Source organism: Haliaeetus leucocephalus, unplaced genomic scaffold (assembly GCF_000737465.1).
Source record: "Haliaeetus leucocephalus isolate CR32 unplaced genomic scaffold, Haliaeetus_leucocephalus-4.0 Scaffold284, whole genome shotgun sequence".
NCBI classification, from domain to species: domain Eukaryota; kingdom Metazoa; phylum Chordata; class Aves; order Accipitriformes; family Accipitridae; genus Haliaeetus; species Haliaeetus leucocephalus.
In genome coordinates, this window is record NW_010972720.1 from 2,629,408 (window position 1) to 2,653,324 (window position 23,917).

The window sequence follows — 23,917 nt, forward strand, 5'->3', positions numbered from 1 at the left end:
TTTTTTTCCCCCCCCCCCCCCCCAATAATTATCTGGTGCTGAGTTATCAGGTGTTCAGTTGCTAGTAAAATAGTATTAGTAGTTTCATGTTGCAGCACAACATCCTTGATACACCAACATAAAAGGAATGTTGTTGAGCATATGTTACTTCATTTTCCATTTTGTTTCTTGGGTAAATGAAAAACATATTTGGCCTTTGTTTACAAAATATTAGGGTTGCTTTATGCATTTTATCTTCAATATACTTTGACTTCTTAATCTTGATGTAATTAGTTAATTAGGATACTTCTAACAAGCTAATTAAAAGCCTTTTGCAAATTTACCTTTAATATTTTAATTTTGATGTAATACTGTGGCAAAAAAAAGTTAGACTTAAAACTAAATCCATGCCTGGAAGATAAAGTGGAAAACTAAGCAGAAAATGATTATTTTCTCTACCAGATGATTGCTGCACAATCCAGTATAGTACTAAACTTGTTACTGCTATGAAACAGAAGTAAAAACATAATACTAACTTTTTTATTTTGCGGTTTCTAAGATGAATTCTCCCCTTGGAACATAAGCTTTCCTGGTTTACCATAGCTAGAATTAATTTTTTTTTTTTTACTTTAGAAAACCATTGGAGAAAATTTCACAAAAAGTGGGGAATGATTCTGGCGTTTGTTATACCAATACAAAGGTAGTACCATGTGGGGACTTGATGGATACAGGTTGTCATAGTTGCCTTCTTTCTCAGGTTTGCTTTCTCGTTCTCACTGCTGTACTTGAAAAGCTACTATGTTACAGAACACATTAATTTTTACTAGTGAGAATTTACTAGTTTTAATTTTTACTAGTGAGATTTCCTAAAGTTGCTATCTCAGTCTCTGAAAAACATGCAACTTGACATGCTTTTTATTGCTGCCTTGATTACTATTAGACAGGATGCCCTGTGGCAGATTAGTTTTTTGTGGTAATAACATTTTCCATTTTTAATTTGTTCACTGGCACTAAGCACTATGGCTGGTCTTTAGGTACCCTAATTACTTTGGGTAAATTGATGGAGTATCCTTAGTTTTCCTTTACATATCTGAAAATTTCAGACTGCACAAAAGCTATTCAGCTAATGACTTCAATATGCCTTTGATGAGATTTCCCTAGTATAGAAACTCAAGTATTTAAAGTTAAGTAAGCCCCTCAAATTGGTAAGTCATCTTCCATGCAGGTTACCAATGACATTGCAAAATCAAAGTAGGAGGACACCCTTGAAATTCACACTGATATTTGAGAAATGTAAATGTAGTTTATGTAATCTGAAGGATTCCCCCATATTTCCTCATGCTTAATAGTTGGAATTCCATGATTACTGAGATTATTTATGGAGAGGCCTCATCTGTAGTCATGCATGTTCAGAAAAAGAATATATAGAAGTAGGTGCAGAAAAGGATGATATAGGACTGGACAGGATAGCCAGTTCTTTGAGAGTAGACAAGAAAATTTGATTTCTTTAAACCAGTAATACAAAGGACTTGCATTATGACTTGATTGATGACTTGATTGCCATCTGTAAACATGTGGAAGAGTAAATACTAGAGGGAGAAAATATTTTAAATCTAAGAACAAGAACATCTTTAATTATCAATAAATTTAGGCTGGACTGAAATGGCTCATACTTTTGCTTATCATGCTAATAAACATTAGTGATCTTTTCACTGGCATGATTTATTATTGCAAATAAGGGGACTCTATTTTTTATTACATCTTTGCATTATTACAGGTCTGAACTTCAGCAAGGATAGTGCATATATCTATGCTGTGTGGCAGTTCAATTAATGAATGAAAACAAACTGCAACAGACTCCGTGCTCCACCATTAACTGTAACTCATTAATCTGTCAGAGATTTACCATAGCAGCTAAAGAGAAATTAAATGTGATTTAAATTGATCACTGAGTACTTAACTTTAATTGACACGTCAAATCTGTGTCAGAGTAACAAGATTTGACTAATGCCAAACATCCCTAAGAACATGCTTTTCTGTACTGAATAGCTGTAGGGCATTCATTTTAAGAAGCAATGTAGATATGCTGTTGATTATGATAAAGAGTTTGCCTGACTCACAGGATCCTTCCTGATGATCTGTCCCTGGATAATTCCGTAGGTTGAAGCTCTCTTTCCAGAACTGATTTTGGCAGTGGGTAAAACTAAGGATGACCTTATTGTTCTCACTCTGGAATTACAGAACCCATAGAGAGGCTGGGAGCAACTGCAGTACTGCACAACTCCCTCAGTAAGGACCAACTTTGTGAATTTTCCAGAACCACAGGATTCCTCCCTCAGAAAGGAATGTCATCATCGATGGGCCTTAGGAGAAAGCCTTCCTCTTGCAATTTTTCTTTCTAATCCTGTGATTCTTGTAATTTTGCTGTATAAGGGCAAGTATGCAATTCCGTACACGAAGACATGGAAACTTTTCCTGTCTAGTCCTGCCTCAAGTTAGTTGGCTAAGCACTTTGTTGGTGATTAGGTTCTCTAGATTTGAGCACTTGCAGGCTGAGGATGAGCAGTAAGGCCTGTTCAGTTCCTGGATAAAAGCTCTAATCCTAGACTAGTTTGAAAATGGTGAGTGCTCTTACCCCCTCCATTAAGTAGGGCAGGCCAGATGGTTTGGGGATTTGGGTGAAGGCTAACTTGCCTCTGATCTCAGGAAGCTTTAGGAAATTATTTGAGTTATTCAGAAAAGATTGTTGATGGATTTTGGATGAAGAGCTCTCTCTTTCTTTGTCCATGGATGTATAAAAGCAGATTTTAAGGTGTTCATTATTATTTTTAATCTTTCTGTTTTATTGTTTGGTTGTTTTTTTTGGTTTTGTTTGTTTTACTTATGCTTCACAACTACTGGGTATCCAGGTGGGTGTCCTCTGAATAGTTTTGTTAAAGTTTTATTTAAATTTTGCCTAATTCCTTTGCAGAGTTTCACTCCAATAGCTGCCCAGCAATATGCATATTGTAGTCAATAGAACTAAAATTTACTTGGCAAAGAACTAGGACTTCAGAATTGCTACCTGTAATATCAGACATCTCAGATTCCCTTACAAAATAAAAATTCAGAGTTCAGCAAATAAGTGTAAACACTACTTGTTCAGCAGGTGCTCTTCCTAGGTGTGTCACCTGCCTTCATAACCTTGGATTCTGAAGTGGCATGGCCTCTGTTAACTTTCTGCCCAGGACAGATGAATGTTGCTTGCTTTCTTTTCTTCTGACTTGAGTAATATCTCATTTACCATCACTGCTAATGGTTTGGAGGCTGAGAACTGTCCTGTCACTACTCTGGTTCAGTCTTTCCCTTACTGAAATTATGGGGTCACTTACAGGATGCTTATTAATAGAGAGCTATCAGGCTTTGTCATTCAATCCATAGCTAAACAAAGAAGAATATAGTCAGCAGTTTCTGTGAGGACTCCTTGATTTTTAGCTTCTGACTCCCTTGTCTTTATTACAAAACATTCAAAATCTGTTGAATTCAACAGTGTGCTACAAAAATCTACTTATTTTCCATAGGTTTTAGGATGGAAACATTGCAAAATGGACACATTTAGTTAATTTTAGTGTTGGGTGTTTTTTCTGGTTTATTATCAGTAGCAATGGCTGGATTTCTGTTTCTGTGCTCACAAATAATTGTCATATCAAAAGTCAAAGCTAGTTATAATAGCAAGGATGTTTACTCTCAAAAAAAAATTAAACACAGTACAGACATACTGTATAATAACATTTGTCACAGCTCTTACTGCATGTCCTAGAATATTTATTAATTGAAGATTGAATATGCTACTTCCATTCTTAATTGAAGTTGTGTGTTCCCAACTCCTAACTCATTACACTAAAATCACAGTTTGCAACTTGTTCAATGTAATTGCTTAGTTAAGCTTTAGCTCAGGGGCTTTTAAAATGCTTGCACTTTCAAGCAGTAGTATAAGGGATTAGATGAAAATGGACATGACAATTACATGAACAAACATCATGCACTAAGCCTCTGTCTTCTTTGATCTTTGCCATCTTCTCAGTTAACAAAAGATTCTGTTTTTTTTTTTTTCTGCAGACAAATGATGTGTCCCTGAAGATGCTTTTGCTCTAACAGCAGAAGGTATTTCTTGCTAAGTGAGAAGTTGAGTTTTTCTGAGATTATTCATTTGTTCAGATGAAATGTTGGTGCTATATATTCCATGTTGTTATCAATACATTTTATATTTTAGCGCTTAGAATATGACTAGTTTCAATAAGTGACTAAAGGGTCTAATAGTAGAAATCTTTATTGAAAACATGTATTTGAAATCATCCTTTGTTTCATCTCCTCAGGGAAATATAACCCAATTAGATCAAATAGGAATTTGGGAATTCTATACTAACTTTGCCTACAGCCTTGCTTATGTTGGTAGGTAAATATGTCATTGTCTAGAATAGGGGAAATAGGGTAAAATAAAAGGTAAAGCTGAACTACCTCAAGTCCAGAAACAGGGCCTGCTAACTCCAGAAGCTTAAACACCTGCTAAAATGGGCTGTGGGAAGGGATATATCTCTAACTTTAAACAAACTTGATTAGATGTGAGTCGTATTTAAATTTATTCATAGGCATGAAATACACCAAGAAGTCTGTCAGGAAAATCATGTTGTTTTAGAGGTTCTACAGTGATGCCATGGCAACACATAAAAGTTAATGTGGATTTGAACTGTACCAGTACTGCAGAGAAAGGGAACAATTTCTTTGTCTACACAAAGACGTCTAGTGGCATTTGAAAAGCCCTAAGATATTCTGCCTTTTGGCTGCTGGTTCAAAAAGATGCACATCTCCTGCAGTCCTATGATATGTCTACCAGCCTACATAACCCAGGGACTCTTAGGGATTATTAAGGCCAACCCTAAAAACACTAAATGCACTTAGGCAACTAAATAAAACTTAAACAGGCACAAACTCCATTCAGTATCCATTTCCTAACCTGCTCCTTTCATGAACCAGTGCATGTGGGTCTAGATGAGTAGCAAGGGAGGAAGAAGAAATGTCAAGTTCATGGGCTTCCACTAGGTCCATGGTGAAGGGAGTGGAAGTAGAGGTTACTCATTGAAAAGCCAATCCTAACCTTATTTTGATAGATCTCAAATATCATGGTTTGTAATCCTACAGTCACACCTGAACAGCAGTCACGGGCACAAATCTGAAACTTTTTTCCTACATTTTGCTAAGCTGGGCAACAGTCTTGCTACACAGTAAGGTCTAGTATAAATATTTAAAAATTGCAGTAAAATTACCCAAAATTAGTTAAAGACTTAACCAGTGTAAAGTATAAACATATACTATGAAAAGTGTTGTTATATATATGTATTACTTATTATATATAGTATACCTTATATCAAGGCATGCAAATTATGTTTTTTATATATTCAGTTTTCTGAAACTGTAGAGTAGCCAGTTTTATAATTTTCACAAAAATAAGAAAAAATATATTGCAGACCCGGGAACTAATAAAGACTGACTAGAAACATCAAATTTTCAGTGTTCTATCCCTTCAATCCTACTAGGAATCAAGCAGCTAAACCCTCATTCGATTTAAATCTAAGGAAGATAGAGCAACTAAAAAGAAGATTGTGAGAAATCCCACATATTGAAGCACACGGTGTTTGTGGATGGAACGCAGACTAGAAATCTTCTTTAATCCTGTTATGCCAATAAATTAGCTTTCATATGCTCCTATACATTTACATTTTGTAAATCTATTAACTGAAAAAGAAAACTAGTGACTGAAAGATCAAGCAATGTAAAGACTGCTTATTTTTTAAAGCAAGGGAATAAATTCAGAATCCCCAGAGGTGCTTTTGAAGGTTATTATTTTATCAGTAGAAACAGGTAAAGAAGAAATAGTGAATACATACTTTTTCTCAGTTACGTGTATTCAATATATTTGTTTTTAATTCACCTTCAATATCTTCATGATTTTGATAAAGTGTTTGATCAATATCTGTTCACACTGGCTCACAGTCTCTGACAAGAAATGCTTTGAGGAGGAAGGAAAGGTAGGGGATTAAATTTGCTCCTAAGGTTTGCTAACGTTTTGTAGAGGCTTGCACGTTGGGACCTTTCCGAACTGTGGAGAAGGCTGCAGCTAGCAGGAGCTGATTTTTGTTGGCTTCACTGTGTCAAAAGCCCTGGATGAAGCTGTTGAGAAAGTAAAAGCCTCTGCACGCTGGAGCTCTAGTGGCAGAAGAGCAGAGAAGCCTGTGAGCTGGGATTACCTGTAAACTGGAGATAAGGAGGAAGATAACAATCTGTAGATCCCTGTCTGGAGACACCTGTCTGGTGAATCTAGATGGCAGGGTAGCGTTTCCTGGGAAAGATGGGTAACGAGCTGAAGGGACAAAGGAAAGTGCCTTGGGAGTGAGTGAAGGTAGCGAACCTGACCTCTGTGCTGTAGGAGGTGACTGGGCCTGCTGAGAACTATGTAAGTGAGGCAGATTCTGAAGTCATCAGGATTATTTTGTGCTGTTGAAGAAACCAAACTGTCTCAGAGATGCTGAATCTTACTATTGTGTAAATTGGTATTAAACTCTAGAAGGGTTTGGGCAGGGTGGGGGATGGGGGAAGAGGGATCTGGCACCATCGTTATAATGCCAGTAATGACACAAGGAGGGGCATGTCAGTAAAAAATGCATATCAGCCCGCACCCTGCTGTGATCGTGTTGGCTTTTAAAGAAAATCAAAGCCTGAATCACAGCCTCATAATATTTCTTGTTCTACCAGCTGTTAATGACTATATTTAATAGCATGCTGTGTATTCTCTTTGGAAAAGGAAAAAGGCTATGGAGAAAACAGATTCTTACAAGCTCTTTTGATAAATGATATAATTTTACTGTTTAATTTTAAAGTATTATAAAATGGTTTCAACTTTTTTGGATATGATTTAGGATATGTCTTTGCAGTATGGGTATGATATACAAAAAATCTGAGTGCACAGCTCTTTTACGCTGAGTGATTACTTTGGCTATTGTAATTAAAAATGCAAACCCAGAGTGCATGAAGTACCAAGTATTCAGAACAGAATGAAGACATGAGAGCAGAACTGAATTTTTAAATGATGCCAAAATAACTCAAACATATTCAAGGAAAGAATTTCAAGGTTAATGCTTCATGTAAAGTGTTTGTACTGGAGAACTTTTCCAGCACATTACTAGACTAGAGAGAAATTAAGAACAAAGGTGACAATCTGAAAATCCTTCATTTTCTTAACTCGGGTTCATTTAACAGTTATTCTGAAATTCACTGTAGCTTTTGTTTCTGTAAATGAAGTATTAGTAAATTGCAGGTTTATGCAAAAATGAGGGAGAAAGGTTATATTCTTACAGTGATAGATGGGGATTTATGGACTTAACTCCTATTAGCGTTAATGGGAGTTAAGGACAAAATCCCCATATATCATGATGAGATTAGTTTCCATTGCTTAAATACACATCATCAGGCAGCTACACTAAAGATATTTGAAAAGGTATTTCTTTTGGCCTAGTCTTTTGAATTTTTTGGTTTTTTTACAATGTCTTTACATTGATATCTGTGTCCTTATAAATTAAAGAAGCATCATGCGTGTTACATAATCATAACCTCGATGGAATTAATCTTCTTGTGTGATTGCAACAAAATATGAAACTTTATAACAGCATACCTCACACAATGAGAACAGAGCTATGTAGTGATGCCACAATCTTAATTTCAGAGCTCCTTGGATTTTCTACAATAGTGACTGAGTAGATTGCAGCTTGCAAATTAGTTATCTTCACAGGTTTTTCTAAGTAATGCTGTAATTGCTGTAGCAGGATACAGACTTTTAGCAACAGCTAACCTGATAGCTACTATTCAAACAGATTGAAAAGACTAATATAAAAATGTAAAAGTAAGTAAGATAATGCTGGAGGGGATTGGAGTAATGCCATAGGCTTTCATAGTGCAGTGCTGTATGCAGCACCAATGAGTGGATACATGGCTTTTCCTTTAAGTGAAAAACAGCAGTCAGAGAAAGAAGAATCAATGTAAGCAAGCATAGGTAAGAGGTAATAAAAGGTGTGAACTTTTCTCCAGCTTTTCTAGAACAAGATCGGATGGATATAGGTAAGCACAAGACATAAAAATTTGGCTAAAGGTTAAGTCTCCTTTGGAATGAGGACATAAAGATTCTGGAAGAACCTTTTGTAAGGGATGGCATGTAAAGAAACCATTTGGGTTTTGGATAGCATTAGAACAAGTGATGAATATGATTATAAAGCAAAATTGTCTGCAGTAGCAAGGGCTTGCACTGATGATATAGGAGGTCCTGTCGTGTCTTTTGTTCGTATTAATTGCAATATGTGACTATGGGGAAATGTAAAATTTGGTGCCTTTAAATTGAGCTGTTCAGCTTTCTGTATTGTACAAAGTGTTTTGTAAAGTCTTTAAGAATATTTGTTAAAATGGACCAGAGAGAATGAGAAAATTCTTTCCTATAGTATGTCTGGAAGAGCTGATTATAACACCTGTCCTGGTAAATATTTATCTATTTTAGATAAAACAGAACAATTACTCCTAGGCTTAGAGTACTAAGGCAACTGCAGGCCTGGGTTCAGTCTTCTTCAAATGAGGTAAAAAACATTTAAAGCTAATTTCCCTTAATGTAAGTAAGAATTTAAGAAAACATCACCCAGCACACTGGTGCCTGTTTCCTAGACCTATGAAACAATCTCTGACTGACATGTTCTAAAACGTTTACAGAATTGGGTATACCTGAAGTTGGTATAGATAGTTGTATACCTGAGTTGACATGTCTCCCAGGACTAGGAAGTCAAAGCAGAAGATACTGTATGAGTCTGGAGGTAGCTGAAGATCCCAGCTTGTGGATGCCCAGCTTGAACGAGTGGATACAGCCACTCAGCTTTCAGCATTGTCTGTAGATTTATATATTGGCAAAGAGTACCAAAGTGTTTAAGCATCATGTCTTAGTTGTTTGTTAAATTGAATGACAAAAGCCCACTAAAATTTAGGAAGAAAAGACTACCAATGTTTGCTTTTTAAAAAATCTGGATGCAGTTCTCTTCAATTAATTTTAGTTGTAGGTATGGAACTGCATCTTCAGGCACCACAAAAACAGGATCAGCAAAGAGCAGTCTGCTCTGAAATGAGAAAACCCGTTGCCAGTGTCCACCTGCAACTTTTCTACATGAGCTCAGAGTGCCCGTCTCCTGCAAGCGCCATAGTCTAGAAACACTGTTCTTGCATGTTGGGAAACTTGAGAGATTACCTCTTGTCTGTTGGCAATAAGTAATAAAAGTTATGTCTGGAAACCTTGACAGCACCACACAGGTCTGAAATTAGTTGTAAGTTGCCCTTATAGATGGGTATTAAGATCCAGATGATCTGTTTATATCACTAGGGAAAGTTAAATGGAACCAGCAGTCTTTATTTCTGACTTAGATATTTATTCTCCATCTTGCATAAAGATCCCATTGAATTTCAGCTTCAAGTTCCAGAAAACGTTACAGAATTTGGCTGTGACTCAGCCACCAAGACTTACTGGGATAAAAATAAAACTTATTCCAATTCATCTTCTTCCAAAAAATCTTGAAATAAATTATGGATCACAACCACAAAAATGAATCCAGTTTACAAATCAGAACAACTGAAATGGGAATTCTAGTATTTCATTGTGGAAACCTTCTGGTATATTATGTTTCTAGATTCTGCTTTAAAGGCATCTGTTTTTGCAGAAGGACCACACCTTTATTCTGTTTTAGCCCATCACACGGCTGCTGTCAGTGAAAACTGTCAGTTTGAACATCTGCTTTACTCTAGATACTTGTTATTATATTTTCAGACCTATGACTTGTTTCAGTTCTTGCATCACTTTTAAATTTCCATTAATACTGCAAATGCACACTAACAACTGCGTCGGATCCTCTATGACAGTGCTTTCACCTAAAGCTATCAAAAATGTCCAAAACTTTTTCAAGCAGATTTTCATCATTACAATATCGCTTATTCTAGACTGTAACTTCACAGTCAATTTGGAGATGTTGACTGCATGAAATAATTTCCTTTTATAAAGGAAGCTTCAATTCTTCATAATTCATTGAAAGGATATCTAGAAATGGCAGGTTTTGAGACCTGAAAACAAGACCTTGCTGCTTTTCCAGTATTTTCTCAGACAAATGCACTCTGTTATTAGGTAAGATTGCACTGTATCTCTAGAGCTTTCAGCAGACTTTGGCCGCAGGATGTTATCTAAAATAAACCTGAGACTTGGTCTTGAGTTGGTTTGTTGCTGTTTTACAGTGACAAGAAAGATTAACCTAATGTTTAATAAAACAAGACAAGACTTGTTCATTTTTTACTGACATGAGTCTATTCATAGTTCATATTTCTGTTTTTCTGTATAACCATGTTGAATATACTGGTTTTCAATTATATGAAATATGTGTAAACCATCCCTATAATTGAGTCTTTTTTTCAAATAACATAATCACACTCTGTTAACCAAGGAACAAACGCTACTGCTCCCTAATAACTCACTGGAGGGTTGCTTCTGAAAACAGTTTAAAAACCACTGGCTTGAGGGGCTGGGGAAAGAAGCCTGCCACCAGCTTCTGGAAAGGTCATCAACTCCAGCAAAAGCAAAGCTTCTGGTGATTTTTAAAAATTAATTTAATCAGCCATTTTCACTAGTCCAAACCTAAACCAAACATTACAGTCAAAACTATTTTATTCAGTGCAAAGCCCATTTGCAGCCCAGATTCCTGGAATTTAATTCTGTGATGATCCAATCCAAACACTGTTTTTTTTTCTGAATCATTTATAAATCATCAAAGGAATCAAAAAGGAAAAATTGACATTTGCTTTACTTTTTCAGAGTCATAAAAGCAGCCCCCAAAAGGCTGGAGATATTTCCTGAGAAAAAGCACCAGTATGTATGCCAGGAAAGAATACAGGACTATTCTCATAACAGAGAAAGAGAAGGTTAGGAAAAGGTATAGAACGGTACAATCATCTTCGTAAGCTTCCCAGTAGCCAGGAGATAAACACAGTGAGATTATTTCTCCTTGTTTCCAACTTGTTGCATAAGGATGGTTTTCAGTGTTAGCAGGGAACCAGATTTCCCCAGATTTGGAAATTCAGCTCTTGGTACCTGATAACCATCATGCGCAGTACCATCTGTACTAGCCTTTTCTATGCGTAGCATCACCCGACCTATCCATCTGCTGCAACATCTATTACAGTTTATCAGCAAATCAGATACTTGACCCTCATGTTTTTGTGCACAACTCCAATTGCTCTCATTCTTAATAGGCACCTGAAAACACCTCTTCTCAACACCCATTAGCGATATGCAATATGCACCCTTGATCAGTGGTTGCAAGCAGTTGGTGCCATGCCATACCAATAACTCAGTGAGATGGATGGGACTTGGCTGTGCTACCTTTGTCTAATATTTCCTTGTCCCTCCCTGCTTCATCATGCTGTTGCGCTGTTGTAACACCAGCCAGCATTTTACCTGATATCTTCTATCAGGCAGTATCTGAATTCCAAGATTCCCTTCTAAAAAGTTATCTTGGACTAAAAGTTTCAGAGCAGAACTGCACAAAACAAGGTTTTCTGTTGCTGCTTATAAAACCAACTGATACAGGTCTTTTTTTTTTTTTAAATTTGAAAACAAATGACGCTATTTGTTTGCTAATTCATATGCTGTATGCATCACAATGTGCTTTTTCAAGCACACTTTGCATCCTATAGAATTTCCATACAATATGAAAAATAGATGCTGTATCTGGGGAGGGTGATATGATGCTGTCTGCTTAGAATGCAGGTTCAGCAGGGGGATTTGCATGGATTAATCTGGTCATGTAACAAACTGAACAGCTGCAGACCTGCTAGAATTTGAAACACCTCTGTCTACTCCTGACTCCGTGACCCAGGCTCAGGGTGGCAGAGACAAGTTTATGATAAAATAAAAGATGTTAAATAATCCACCTTCCAAACTCATACAAGAACAACTTGCTGACTTCTCTGTGCTTTGATATAAGGGTGTTAATTGTCAAATAGGGAAAAATGGATTTTTTTTTTTTTTAATTTTGAAACTGTAGAGTGGCGTTTATTGCATGTTCACTCATCTGAGATAAAAATTGTGCAACGTAGATATTTCTGCCCGTCACTTCAGTGTTAACATATTGGTATATCCATTACACAGAATTTTTCAGCATATTTTCACCAAAGGCATATATTTCCTTGTATTTGAAACAATCAACTAAATGGTTCATTTAGGAAAAATATTTGGTGAAACTATTCAGTGTTAAGCTTTGCAATATATAGAAGTGAACACTCCTTTCAAGCACTCTACTTAAAGACAACCTAGAATAGGTAGAACAGAACATAAACAGAAATGCTCACTTGAAGAAAGATGAAGCAAATGAAATTAAAGACCTGTGACTTGTGAAAGGAGAGTAATTATGATTGCTTAAAAATGGGTTAATGTAGGTTAAAAGCACATTTTATTTGTAAATGTAAAATAATCTCATTAATGCTGGGAGTACAGAAAGATCTATTGCCTGCTTCCTAACAACATTCAGGATAACACAGTTATTTTCACTGAGTGAAGAAATACCCATCAGCAAAAATGTGGCAGGAACAAATAACAGACATATGCTTTTTAATATGTTAATTGTCTGCAGCGTTGTCATTTGCCATTAGGTCTCTCAGTAAGCGTCCCTTTCAATGCACTTTTAGCACATGCATTATGCTAAGCATATCCATACATACTTAGTAGATATTGCTGTAAATCTGCATTAAGATCAAAGTGTTGTTCCTGACCTTTAAAACTCAGAAAACCTTGAGGAAGTTGGTCAGTCATATTTACCAGAATAAAAGGAGGCTTTTTGGTATGGCCTACTATCGGCCCTATAGCCTAACTATTCTGTAGCCTTTGCTTCATCTATTCAGTATTTTGTCTATGAACATTTGTAGCTGAAAATGTTGGCACTGATGTTATTCTCACCCTGTGAGACTGAATAATGTCTCCGTTTCTTTTTGTTGGTAACTGCCAACAATATATAGGACACTGCTCCTGACAATCAGGAAATCTGTTAGCATTAGGAGATACAGTGCAAATACAAGCTGAGCACAGCTTCAGCTACAAACCCTCCCCCCCCCAAGGAATTTTTGAGGATGTTGTGATAAGACCTGAAATCTAAGTTCCAGTGCACCAATAAGCAAATGATTTGGTTTCCAGTAGGATATGGTTCCCATATTGCCAATATACATTTAACTTTATATGTCCAAGTAATCCGATTGATTTGTCAGATTTTTAAGGTTAAGTGTGCTTACGTATGTTGCTCTTTATCTTAAATAAAAAACTTCAGATGTTAATTTATGTTCATATGTTATGTTAATTTAATATAGTAAAACATTAATTTTATTCTGGACTTCCACATTTGTTTAATCTCCTATGCTTTAAGATTTCTAAATCCTTGTGTGAAAAAAAAAATAGTAGCAACAGGTAAAAAATATAAGACTGGACCTAGGTTTTCCTTTATATGTGCGAAACGGTAAGAGTTTTACTTGGCTAGAGGATGAGTATGAAATCCTCACTTTGTGAATATCATCAAGACATATACAGATCAGGTACTACCATTCGGCTCAATAACATAGAAAGATTGGCAAGGCTGGACCTTAAGTGGTGCCGATGATGAAAGTTGGTTTAAGGGAGTTTTAAATTATGCGATTTACTTTTTTTCTGCCTCCTCAGAGCATACATGACATAAATTAAGTTCCTGACGTGATCACTTAAAATTGCCTAGGTTCAACTAGCATCACAGCTTCCTAGCAAGAGGTGGCATGCCTTCTCCCCACTACGAACCATCTGATTTGTCTTTTGAGACGAAGAAAGGGAATATGAAATAACTGGAACCCATACTCTAAATAAGTTGAAAGAAATGTAAAAAACAAGTTGACACAGTTAACAAGCTGGAAACCAGATTAAGCTAATTTATTTTGGTTTGGCTGTCTCTCCTGAATTTAGAGCAGATGTGGGTGAGTTTAAGAGAATCCGCTAGCCGGAGAGCAGATTCCTGCTGCCCACTCGGCACACTGTACGTTCCCATTGCACACTGATAAAATCCTCTTCCTTACTGAGAACTGTGAAGTTCGGTAAAGTTGGCACCGGGCCATTTTGCAGCCGATCCTGGGTCTTTTTTAACCCATTGTTTTTCTGTATTTAGTGTGTTATACATAACCGAGGCAGCAGAGGGAGCTCAAAGATTTCGGTCATCGGTGAGAGAACTAGCGAACCAGAGAGACGGGGAGAAAGAGAGAGACGGACAGGGCCGACGGCACTTACAACGGCAGGGAAGGACGTGGCTTGGTGTACTCGGACTTCTCTAAAGCTAATAGATCATATGCGTATCCCATTATTCACCTGGTAGTTTTAAATACCAGCGAGACTTCAAGGTACCGCTTGGTGGCCAGGTTTTATTTTGCACTTGTTGCTTACTTAAGCTCTTTTGTTTACAGTTTGGAAAGAAGTATTTATGAAGAATATAGAAGTCCTTTTTAAGTTTAGTACATCGTTCTAGTAAGTCTTTCTACGTGTAAAGATTTAGAATAAATATTAAGACATAGGTACCTGAATGTTAAGAACTATAGTAAACAAAATTGGTAAAATAGTGACAATTGGTACTGAACTGCAGTGAAGTGACTTCTGTTCAACAGTGCAGAAATTCAGTTTGTAAAATAATAGAAGATGGTTTTGATTGCCATTTTAAGACAGAAAAATTTTCATGTTTTTCAGAAAATGTTCCTCTTCAGTGTTGGGGAGAAGTAAAGCTAATAAAATACGCAATTGAAAGTCCTATCTACACAAAAGCATCTGTTCTTCTGCAAAGGAAGATTTGAGTCTCTCAGAGGTCAACAGCTGCTGGTCTGACCATAAGCAAAAGTCAGGTTTGAACGGTATCAGTGAATACATTATAAACAGAATACCAGCATCATGAAGGCAGCATTTGTCCTAAGGTCAAGGTTGTGCTTAACTGTCCTGTTTTAGAATGCATATAATCAGTAGAATGAAAACCCCCATGGTTCTGACTAGGTTTGGTATTTTCTATAACATACTACCTGGAACTATTTGTTACAGATCAGGCTGTAGTCTGTCTCTGCTCTTTTAGTTGGCTTTCAAGGCAACGCAGACAGAATGTAATTTCATTATAAGATAGAAGTATTTTACTAACTTACTAAGTTGTACTGAAAGGAAACATTTATAATTCTCATTTTTTGGAGAGAAAACGCACTTGAGATGTGAACTCAGGCATCCTGTTCCCAAATTCAGGACAATTTTTTTAAGTGGTAGTAACATCAGTTTTCCAAATATCCTTTATACAGTGATCTAATTGCTGGATCTTTGCACTTTACTGACCCTTTGGTCTGCCTCCTGCTTTGCACCAGATTAACCCATACAGCCATTAAAAAGTAGCTGTGGAGGACTAGTCTAATCATGTGGGCATTGCTTAATCCTCTGATTGAACCTGAATAAATCTCCTTGGATGCCATGTAAATCTGTTTGGGATTTGCAATCTGGCAATGCACCCAAAGACAATTTAAAGTAATTTTCTACCTGAAATTTTCTACCACTATGTTCCAAGGTGCGTAAAGATGAGGCAGCTGTGAATACCTCTTTGAAGGTAGGGGGCATAATTATTTGACCTTATGAATTTATGTTATTGATTTCCTAACTACAGGTCCTTGGCTACATTCAAAGGTCTCATTCTTGCTCTTACCGGTAATTCAGAAGGATGGCTTTTGCTTAGTATTATTCCTTTATCTTCTTCTTTTTTTTTTTTTTTTGCTATACCAATTATTTTTAGTCTGTGTTCTCTCATTCCAAGTACGTATCCTGACCCCTGAAATAGTTGGGATTTCAGAGTATTTACTATATTTGGATTTCACAAACTCCCACAGTTCTTCCTTCATCCTTCTGTATTCTAACCCTCTCTGTCCCCAAATTACTATGAAGCTGTTTTCAAAGGTGTTTATTTGCCTTTCTTAAAAATATGTGAGGCACTTGTATGGAGAAAGAATGCCTATATCTTCTCTCTCACCAAATTTTAATGAGTAAATCTGTGCTCCAAGTTGTTAGCATATATGTTTCACTTGTTAAACAAGATTATCCAAGTTATTTTTATGGATTTATGGTTCAATATCTAGTTTTACTGTCTTTAGACTTTGATCTCTCTTCTTATTTTTTTAAAATCTCCAGTCTTTTTGTACTCTATCTTTTGCCTTTCTTTAATAGACAAATTATAAGTGTATGTACAAAAAGAGTGCAATACACTTATATTTATCGCACTCTTAGTATTCATAATGAAATTTTATATACAAGCTCACCGTTTTATTCTATTATCTCTGTGCAATAGGTCTATGGAAGAAGGACTTTTAACACAAAGTCTACATCCCCATATGCACTGTATATAATGAAATTATAAAATATTATTAACAAAGCAACTTCATGAATTGACATTTTTGAGGTTAGAAAGGTGGAACACCGTAGAAACTAATACCTATCTAATTGAAAAGAATCAGTTCATTACAACTGTCAAATAAAACTTATGGAGAAATAAAAAAGACAACCTTTGGCTTTACTTTTACATGTGTGTCTGATGGTATAATGATGAATTTTCTGTTAGAAAAATCAATTGCCAAATTAAATGTTCTCACTTTCTATTCTCAGAAGCGGGTTTCCTTCTTCATTTAGTTCCAGGTGAAGAGAAGCCCTAGCTAGCTTTTGGGCTCATTGAACATATTTAACTTGAACTTTAAACACTGCTTGAGGTAAAATATCTTACCATGGTTGTCTCTGCAATGGATCCAAAGCTGTTTATAAATATGTTGCATGTGACATTAACTGGAGGGCCTGCAAAAGAAAAAAAGACACCAGTCCCTGTTCCAGAATCATTGCTTATTGGCTGACTGTAAAATATAAACCATTATGAAACAATGTTTATTGACTTAGGAGGAAATAATGCTACATTCACAACTTATTTAATGCACAATTAAATTGAATTGTTTCTAATAATTACTGCTTGACTGGCCAGTTCTAGCAATAAAAAAAAAAGGGAGAAAGTTCATTATAAACTTGCACAGATGATTGTATGCAAAAAAATCAACATCCCATTTGAAATATATAGTAGAAAGTATATTTATGTGTGTTTCAGTGAGCAATGTATGTCACTTCTCACAAAAATTAGGGGGAAAAGTGACCTTTTTCACTCAAGGCAGATGCTACTTTAATGTTATCTGTCATCACTGGTAACAGAAATACATTATTGCTGCTCTTATCTCTACTGCTTAAAGGAACAAATATGGATAAGAAAGAATGACTTAGATTCCATTCTCATTTCTCTTAAATCCACAAAATGGTTAGGAATCTATTTAAACTGAACTTTCTGTTACCATGGGTCTTCAGTCAACTGTTGTTCTGTCTTATCTTGCATTTGTGAAGTACCAGTAGTGGCAGAGTAGTCATTATGATAACTGAACAATGAATTGTCTCTTCATGGAAAAGGTTTTAAATTATTTCTCTGAAAGTCTCTGTAAAAATGGCGTTATGGTAGAGCATGCTAATTTCTCCATTATTTCTTATCAACTTCAGTCTGTGTACAGCAGAAACAAGGTTTTTCCATCACAAGGGTTTTTTGTCACCCTCCTGCACCTTAATATTCTTATATCAATAACCCAGTTCAGCATTGGAGAACCTGGTTTCTTTTTGCAGATGTAAGCAGTCACTAATAATGAAAGATCTGTATCTGGAATTTGAGAACTGGCCTTACAAACCCTTATGTAATATTTCTTCTTTAGGGTCGCTGAACTAAGAAGCTGCTCTGCTGCTGCTGGTGGTTTGCAACTAGCAAAATCTAATGTGACCAATGAAATTGATATTAAATACTCGAAGAATCAGAACGTCCATTAAAAATTCTGCCAAAAGGACACAACTTGGAAGATCCAGCTTTCTTTCCTAAAGACAATAATTGTTTTGAAGTACTGTATAGCAACTGGAACAAAACCTCACTACGTGTACTTCAGTCATTGTAATACACTAGACTACGTCTATGGAGCAGAATTCTCAGGTAAGGAGGTAACACTCTGCAGTCACTTTTACATTATTTTCGCTTTGATGCTTGGTTAATTATTTAGAGCTGTGGAGCATATCCAGTACTTCTTAGAATTCAGTAAAAGCTTGACTCTGAAAACTCCTCAAAAGGATCAAGGGAAAAAGAAAAAGCAAGGGAGACAAGCAAAGGCAGAGTCACTAGAAACTGTCAGGGAGAAATTTTTACTTCCTGGCTATGTTAGATAATTTGTTTGCAAGGTAGCTTTCCTTTCAAACACTTTCATGTTGTACTACTTGTCATCATTTCAAATTTGGTATGATACTATCTTGTTTAAAGTATTACTATGATTTAAAATGTAAGTTTGCTATATCAACAAACACAGTTGCTTTTATAAAGAAAAAGCCCTAAATCACTACAATGCTGATGCTTAATTTCAAAAGCAGCATTACAAAAATATAGTTAATGGCTAGTTAAAAAAAGCATAAAAGGAGAAGCTAAAAGCAGCTTGCAGATGGTTTACAGATTACTTAAAGATACTGTGCTGAGAGTAAAAATGAACTTCCCAAAACATGGTCAAGAAGAAGCATAAATGAAGATGTTAAAACTGGAAGTCATATTCAAACACAGGAACTTGGACAAGTTGAACATCAGTTAAAGACAGGGAGGAAAAGTATAGAGCTGAAACACTAGAGACAGAAAAGCTAACAATGCTAACTATCTGCAAGATGTTAAAAACAGAATCCTGCCAAGATCTGGAAGGTGAAGTAAAGAGAAGATGATTAAGATATAAAAGTATCCATGAAAGTGAAGAAGGTCAGAGCAGAAAAACTAAATGAAGTCTTTGTAGCAGCATTTGTCCCAATTGCTAGCTGTGTCAAATACTGGAGCCATTCTGATGGAGGATTTGTATGAGGACTGTAGAAGACATTTCAGACTAAGTGAACAGGAACAAACTGACAGGCTGAGGTGATATCAAGCCAGACATTATAAAAATCTTTGCAAAATTGTGGAAATACGAATCACTGTGAGTCAGATATCACCTGTGTCCATTTTGTTGTCAGTGGAAATGTGTGCCATGTCCAGCAAGTATAACTTGAATTAAAAAAGAAAACCAGACTTCAGGTATGATGATGGATGACATTGACAATGAACTTTATCCCTGTAAACCTTACCTCTGTACCAGCTAAACTGGTAGAAATGATGAAGACTGTTAGGATTAACAGATATGGATTAATATTATTTTTGCTGAAATAACATCTCTCAGATCTACTGAAGCTCTCTGAAAGAGCTGATGAGCATGTAGACAAAGGCAATCTAATTAACTTAAATAAATATTAATTTTAATTGTAATATATAATTAAATTAATTAAAATAGTTTATTTGGAGTTTCAAAAACTTTTCAACATAATCTTTTGCCAAAGGCTTTTTAAGGATATTAGTCTTGATGAAGTGAGAGACAGTTCTCTTTTAGGCCTTTTGCTTTGAAGTTATTTAATGTTAGGAATCAATAGCCATTTTTCAAAGTGCAAGGTGATTGCTGGCGAGTTCCTTCATGGATCTGAACTGAATCTTAGTAGTTCAATATTAATGACCTAGAAAAGAAGATATAGCAATACAATTTTGCTTCTATTATAAGATTATTTAGTGTAGTTGTATATAAAGTTGACTGCAAGGAGGTGCACAAAAATCACAAAATACTGAGCTATTGAGCAATAAAATGTTTGATGAAATTCAGCGTCAGTCAAATGCCAAATAATCTTCACTATGCACTCCTACCGAGGGGCTCCAAATTAATGACTTCCATGCAGGAAAGAGAGGCTAGATTAATTAGGGATGGTTGTCTGGAAGCATGCTCTGTAATCAATAAAGATAGGAGAATGCAAAGAATACATTAAAAAAAAATGGACTACCATGCAAGTAGATCATGAACTTCCATCCTGAATAGTTCAAAATTTCTCCTCTGTCTGCCTCAAAAAGATATATTAGGGAGAAAAGAGACTTCAAGTAGTCAAAGAAGGATCACAAATTCTATGAAATGCTGCCACACAACACCACCTTAAGTAGAGCAGGACTCTTCACATTGGAAAAGGTATACAGTAGGGAGCGATATATAAGTATACAATCTGTAAAGATCAAAAGGAAGTAATCCTTTTCTTCCATTTCTCAGTATGTCACATGGTAATAAAATCTGTAAAATAGTCACCAAATTCAAAGCAAACAAAAAATGGTACTTTTCACTATTCCAAACCACAAAGATTTTATTGCCATAAAATACTGGAAAGGCCAAAAGTATAAACAGCTTCCAGAAGTGATCAGAAGAACATACTTATCTAAATTTACTTTTTCAGTTAAGTCCTAGCTTAAGAAATCCCTAAACTGATGATTGCTGAATAGTGTTTGGCAATACCAGGGCAAGGAACACTTCACACTTTCCTATGTGAATCCCAAAATTTCCACCTTAATAGATTGTTATCAGTGGTGCAACCTGGGCTGTACAGATTTAAAAATATAACATCTCTTCTGTATCTGGTTAATTCTGGGCACCCTGAGGCCATGACAATTTTTACACATGGGTTCCATAATTGTGTCCAAATTTGAAAGACAGTGAAGTATTTCCTATATTTGCAGGAACAGATATAGTCTGTCGAACAGCTGAGTAAGAGAAGGACCTTGCTATAGGTTTGATGTACCAGAAATAAAAGTATTTTGCAACTGGAACAAAGATTTTACAAGAGTTCTTAATTTTCTATTTTATTCCATAGCTAAATAAATACCAACAGTCTTCTCTATTATTTCTGTTGAAGAAGAAGAGATATGCAGAATTCCCTATCCAAAAGCAGAGCACTGAGACAAAATATATAATTATATGTTATTGACCAAGATTAATTATAACTAAAATTGGTAGTTAAAAATCTTGTCTACATAGGAATTTTATTGGAAGAACAAATTATTTAAAATGCCTGAGTTCTCTTATTAGTACTCATTCTGTTTCTTTAAAACTGTTGCCAGATTAAAAACTCAAAAAAGGCATTAAGCCCCAGCACTTGTTCTAGGACTAATAAAACTAACCAGAAAGTGGCAAAGTCACTTAAGGAGATACTTATTCTTAGTGATAGATCTGAATCATTCTGGGCAGATTTGTTCAAACTGCATAGCTGTCTAGAAGAATTAGAATGTGCACTTTTTGAAAAAGAACAATGTCAAATTAGGTTTTGTCTCTCTAAATTTCAACAGTTACAAAACAAGGCTCTAAGTCTTTTGAATTATACTTTCAAGAAGTACTGTATTGAATTCGCTAATCTCTAAACCATCTGCCTGTTCTTCACTGTAGCCCCATTAGAAGACTCTGATTGCATGGTGTCCATGACAAACGCCAAAATCCAATCCCCAAATCAACTGCTAAGCTATAAACTCCTCATTTTTAAATGCTTCTTTGTAGGACTTCAGGAGACTCAAAGAAGAAAGAAGAAAAACTGCAGTGCTTAGATTTTGCCTGAGGTCTTCTTTTGCTCAGCACAGCTTTACCTTAGGTTGAACCTGCAGTTTGCATGCTAAAGAGTATACTGTGGCAACAAGTCAAGGTAACTTCAATAAGGAGCAAAAATAATTTAAGAGCTACCACCCATATAAGAAAGTAATTTTAGAAATACAGTGCTTTGCATTACTTTGCAAATATTGATTCATACATTAATGCTCCAGGAAGCCAGGCACTGGAACATTCTTCAAAGTAGTTCTGGCAAGGAAAGGCCAAGGGACTTACTCTGTATGGTCATTAGGGATATTGATCACTGTTGTAAATCTTTTAGGGATGAGTTTGAATTTCCAGTGCATGTTTATCATTTCCTGAGAAATATCAGCACCGCTAACTTATTAAAAGCAAAGCATTTCCAGCTGCAGTAAATCCTTGGTAATAAGTTTATATATACAGCACCAACTTTTTATGGCTTACTGATGAGGAAGTAATTTGATGAACTACTTGGTCCTTATGAATCAGTCTGGGCAAATTCTGGCAAAACAAGCAAATAGCAATGGCTTTAGAGGCATAACCACTTAAGTTCCTGGGACTTGGAAATGTCAAAAAATTATAGAATTCAGTGCTGCATAAAAACTAAGGTAGAAAGGCAGTGACAGATGACTTAGAGGAGGAAGGCCTGTCTTCCTGAAGGAAAATTTTTGTAGTAAAAATGGAGTAAAACCTGCCTTATAGTGAAATGTTAGAGCTAAGAGAATCTCTTGGACTCAGGAAGATAGGCATAGGAGAAGACAGCTAAGGCAAATTAAGAATAATATCATTTTTAATCACAGTAGGTTTACTCTTCAAAAAAAAATTATATTCTGGAGAATTTAAAGACTGATAACTTGATTTAAAGATTCAGAAATAGAGTTAAATATAATTCCAGTATATTATTGGTACTTTCTGCATTCTAAAAAAAGTATAGTCAAATTTACATAAACTTCCCAGACTGCAAAAGTTAGAATGGGTGGTATTTGTCTGTATAATAATTTGTGTATTTGTATAATAATATAGTTGGTATAACCCTTCATTAATTACTCTACTTCAGCATGCCTGAGTCTGGTTTGCACTAAGACCCTCAGAAGATGTAACCATTGCATTTGCAAACTTTGGACTTTCAATCTTCTTTGAATCTCTTTTGTCTTGTTTGAATCTCGTTTGTGATAAGTGCATGAAAGGCACACACCACAAGAAAATTCCAGGTATTGAGAACCTGCAGTTTCAGTGGAGAACCGAGAACAGGGAAAGGAACAAGAGGAAAGATAGTCCCTTTTGCCATTTCAAAGTACAACTGGGGCACAGGAGTGAGGAATCTATTTTAGTGATAGATTTGGTAACTAAGATAAGCTCTCTTGAGTTTGACTCTGATGGTTATATTATTAACATACTCTTCATTTTAGTTAGGATCAAGCAGGTATGAGGATTTGGCCTCTCTTTCACAGAACTTGCTTTCTGGAGTGCTTCAGGCTATGGTAGTCCAAGGTGGGAATTTGAATTCATTAATAAGCATTTCAGGAAAGGGGAAAAAAAAACCCCGAAACCATATTAGACAATTCAAATCTAGTGATAAGCTAAATTTCTAAAAGAAATGTTGGGCAGATGTGAAATGAACTGTCATAGCAAAGAAAGGCAAAAGAAGGCACTTTTTTTTTTTAGTGAGTGTACTTCTTCATTTTCACATTTATTCCAGAAAGTGCATTTATGTGAGAAGAAATACTGAAATACTGAAAACCTGAAGGTTTAGGTTTGAAATTACCTTTGAAATTTGGTCTGATCCTTGCATCGTAGCCTGACATCCTACCCATTAGCTTATCCAGGAAATCAGATGGCGACATTGGCATGCTACGAGATCTTGCACTGTCTGTTTCCTTTGTGGCTACCAAGCTAACAGCAAGGAAAAACAAACAAACAAAAAACCAAAACAAAACATTTTGTTAGCGATTTTGTTAGGGAAACTTTAATTTTACACAGTAAATCACTTAGTTCATTCTTGTATGAACAGGAAAATAGGAAAGCTAAGATTGCCTTTCAAGCTAGTTTACCCTTCAAAAATAATAGTAGCAAAGAAATGGAAACGCCAAGTTCTTTTTATATCTGTCATTTTATATGCAAATTTTTTTTTGCTAAGCTGCATAGTTATAGGTTGCTGTTCCCTCTTCCTCAGGACTTTTGAAGATTAATAACAGTTTCAGTCAACAGTAATCAATGCATTATCACAGACTTAAATAATATCATCACACAAATAGCTGTGCATGTGCAATGTCAT

General features: G+C 35.8%; 1 protein-coding gene across 2 annotated transcripts in view; it reads right to left on the bottom strand.

The window, feature by feature from the left end:
* Positions 1–23,534, bottom strand: part of GLRA3 (glycine receptor, alpha 3) — a 70,980-nt gene extending 47,446 nt beyond the window's left edge. Inside the window, exons 1-2 of one of the 2 annotated variants that reach the window (XM_010569968.1) lie at positions 23,408–23,492; positions 16,872–16,939 (exon numbers count right to left, since the gene is read on the bottom strand). In XM_010569968.1, the coding sequence (XP_010568270.1) occupies positions 16,872–16,939; positions 23,408–23,492 (153 nt within the window). Of the gene's footprint in view, positions 1–16,871; positions 16,940–23,407 lie in introns of both variants that reach the window. The other variant, XM_010569969.1, reaches the window with a different exon arrangement.
* Positions 23,535–23,917: the final 383 nt, after the last annotated feature.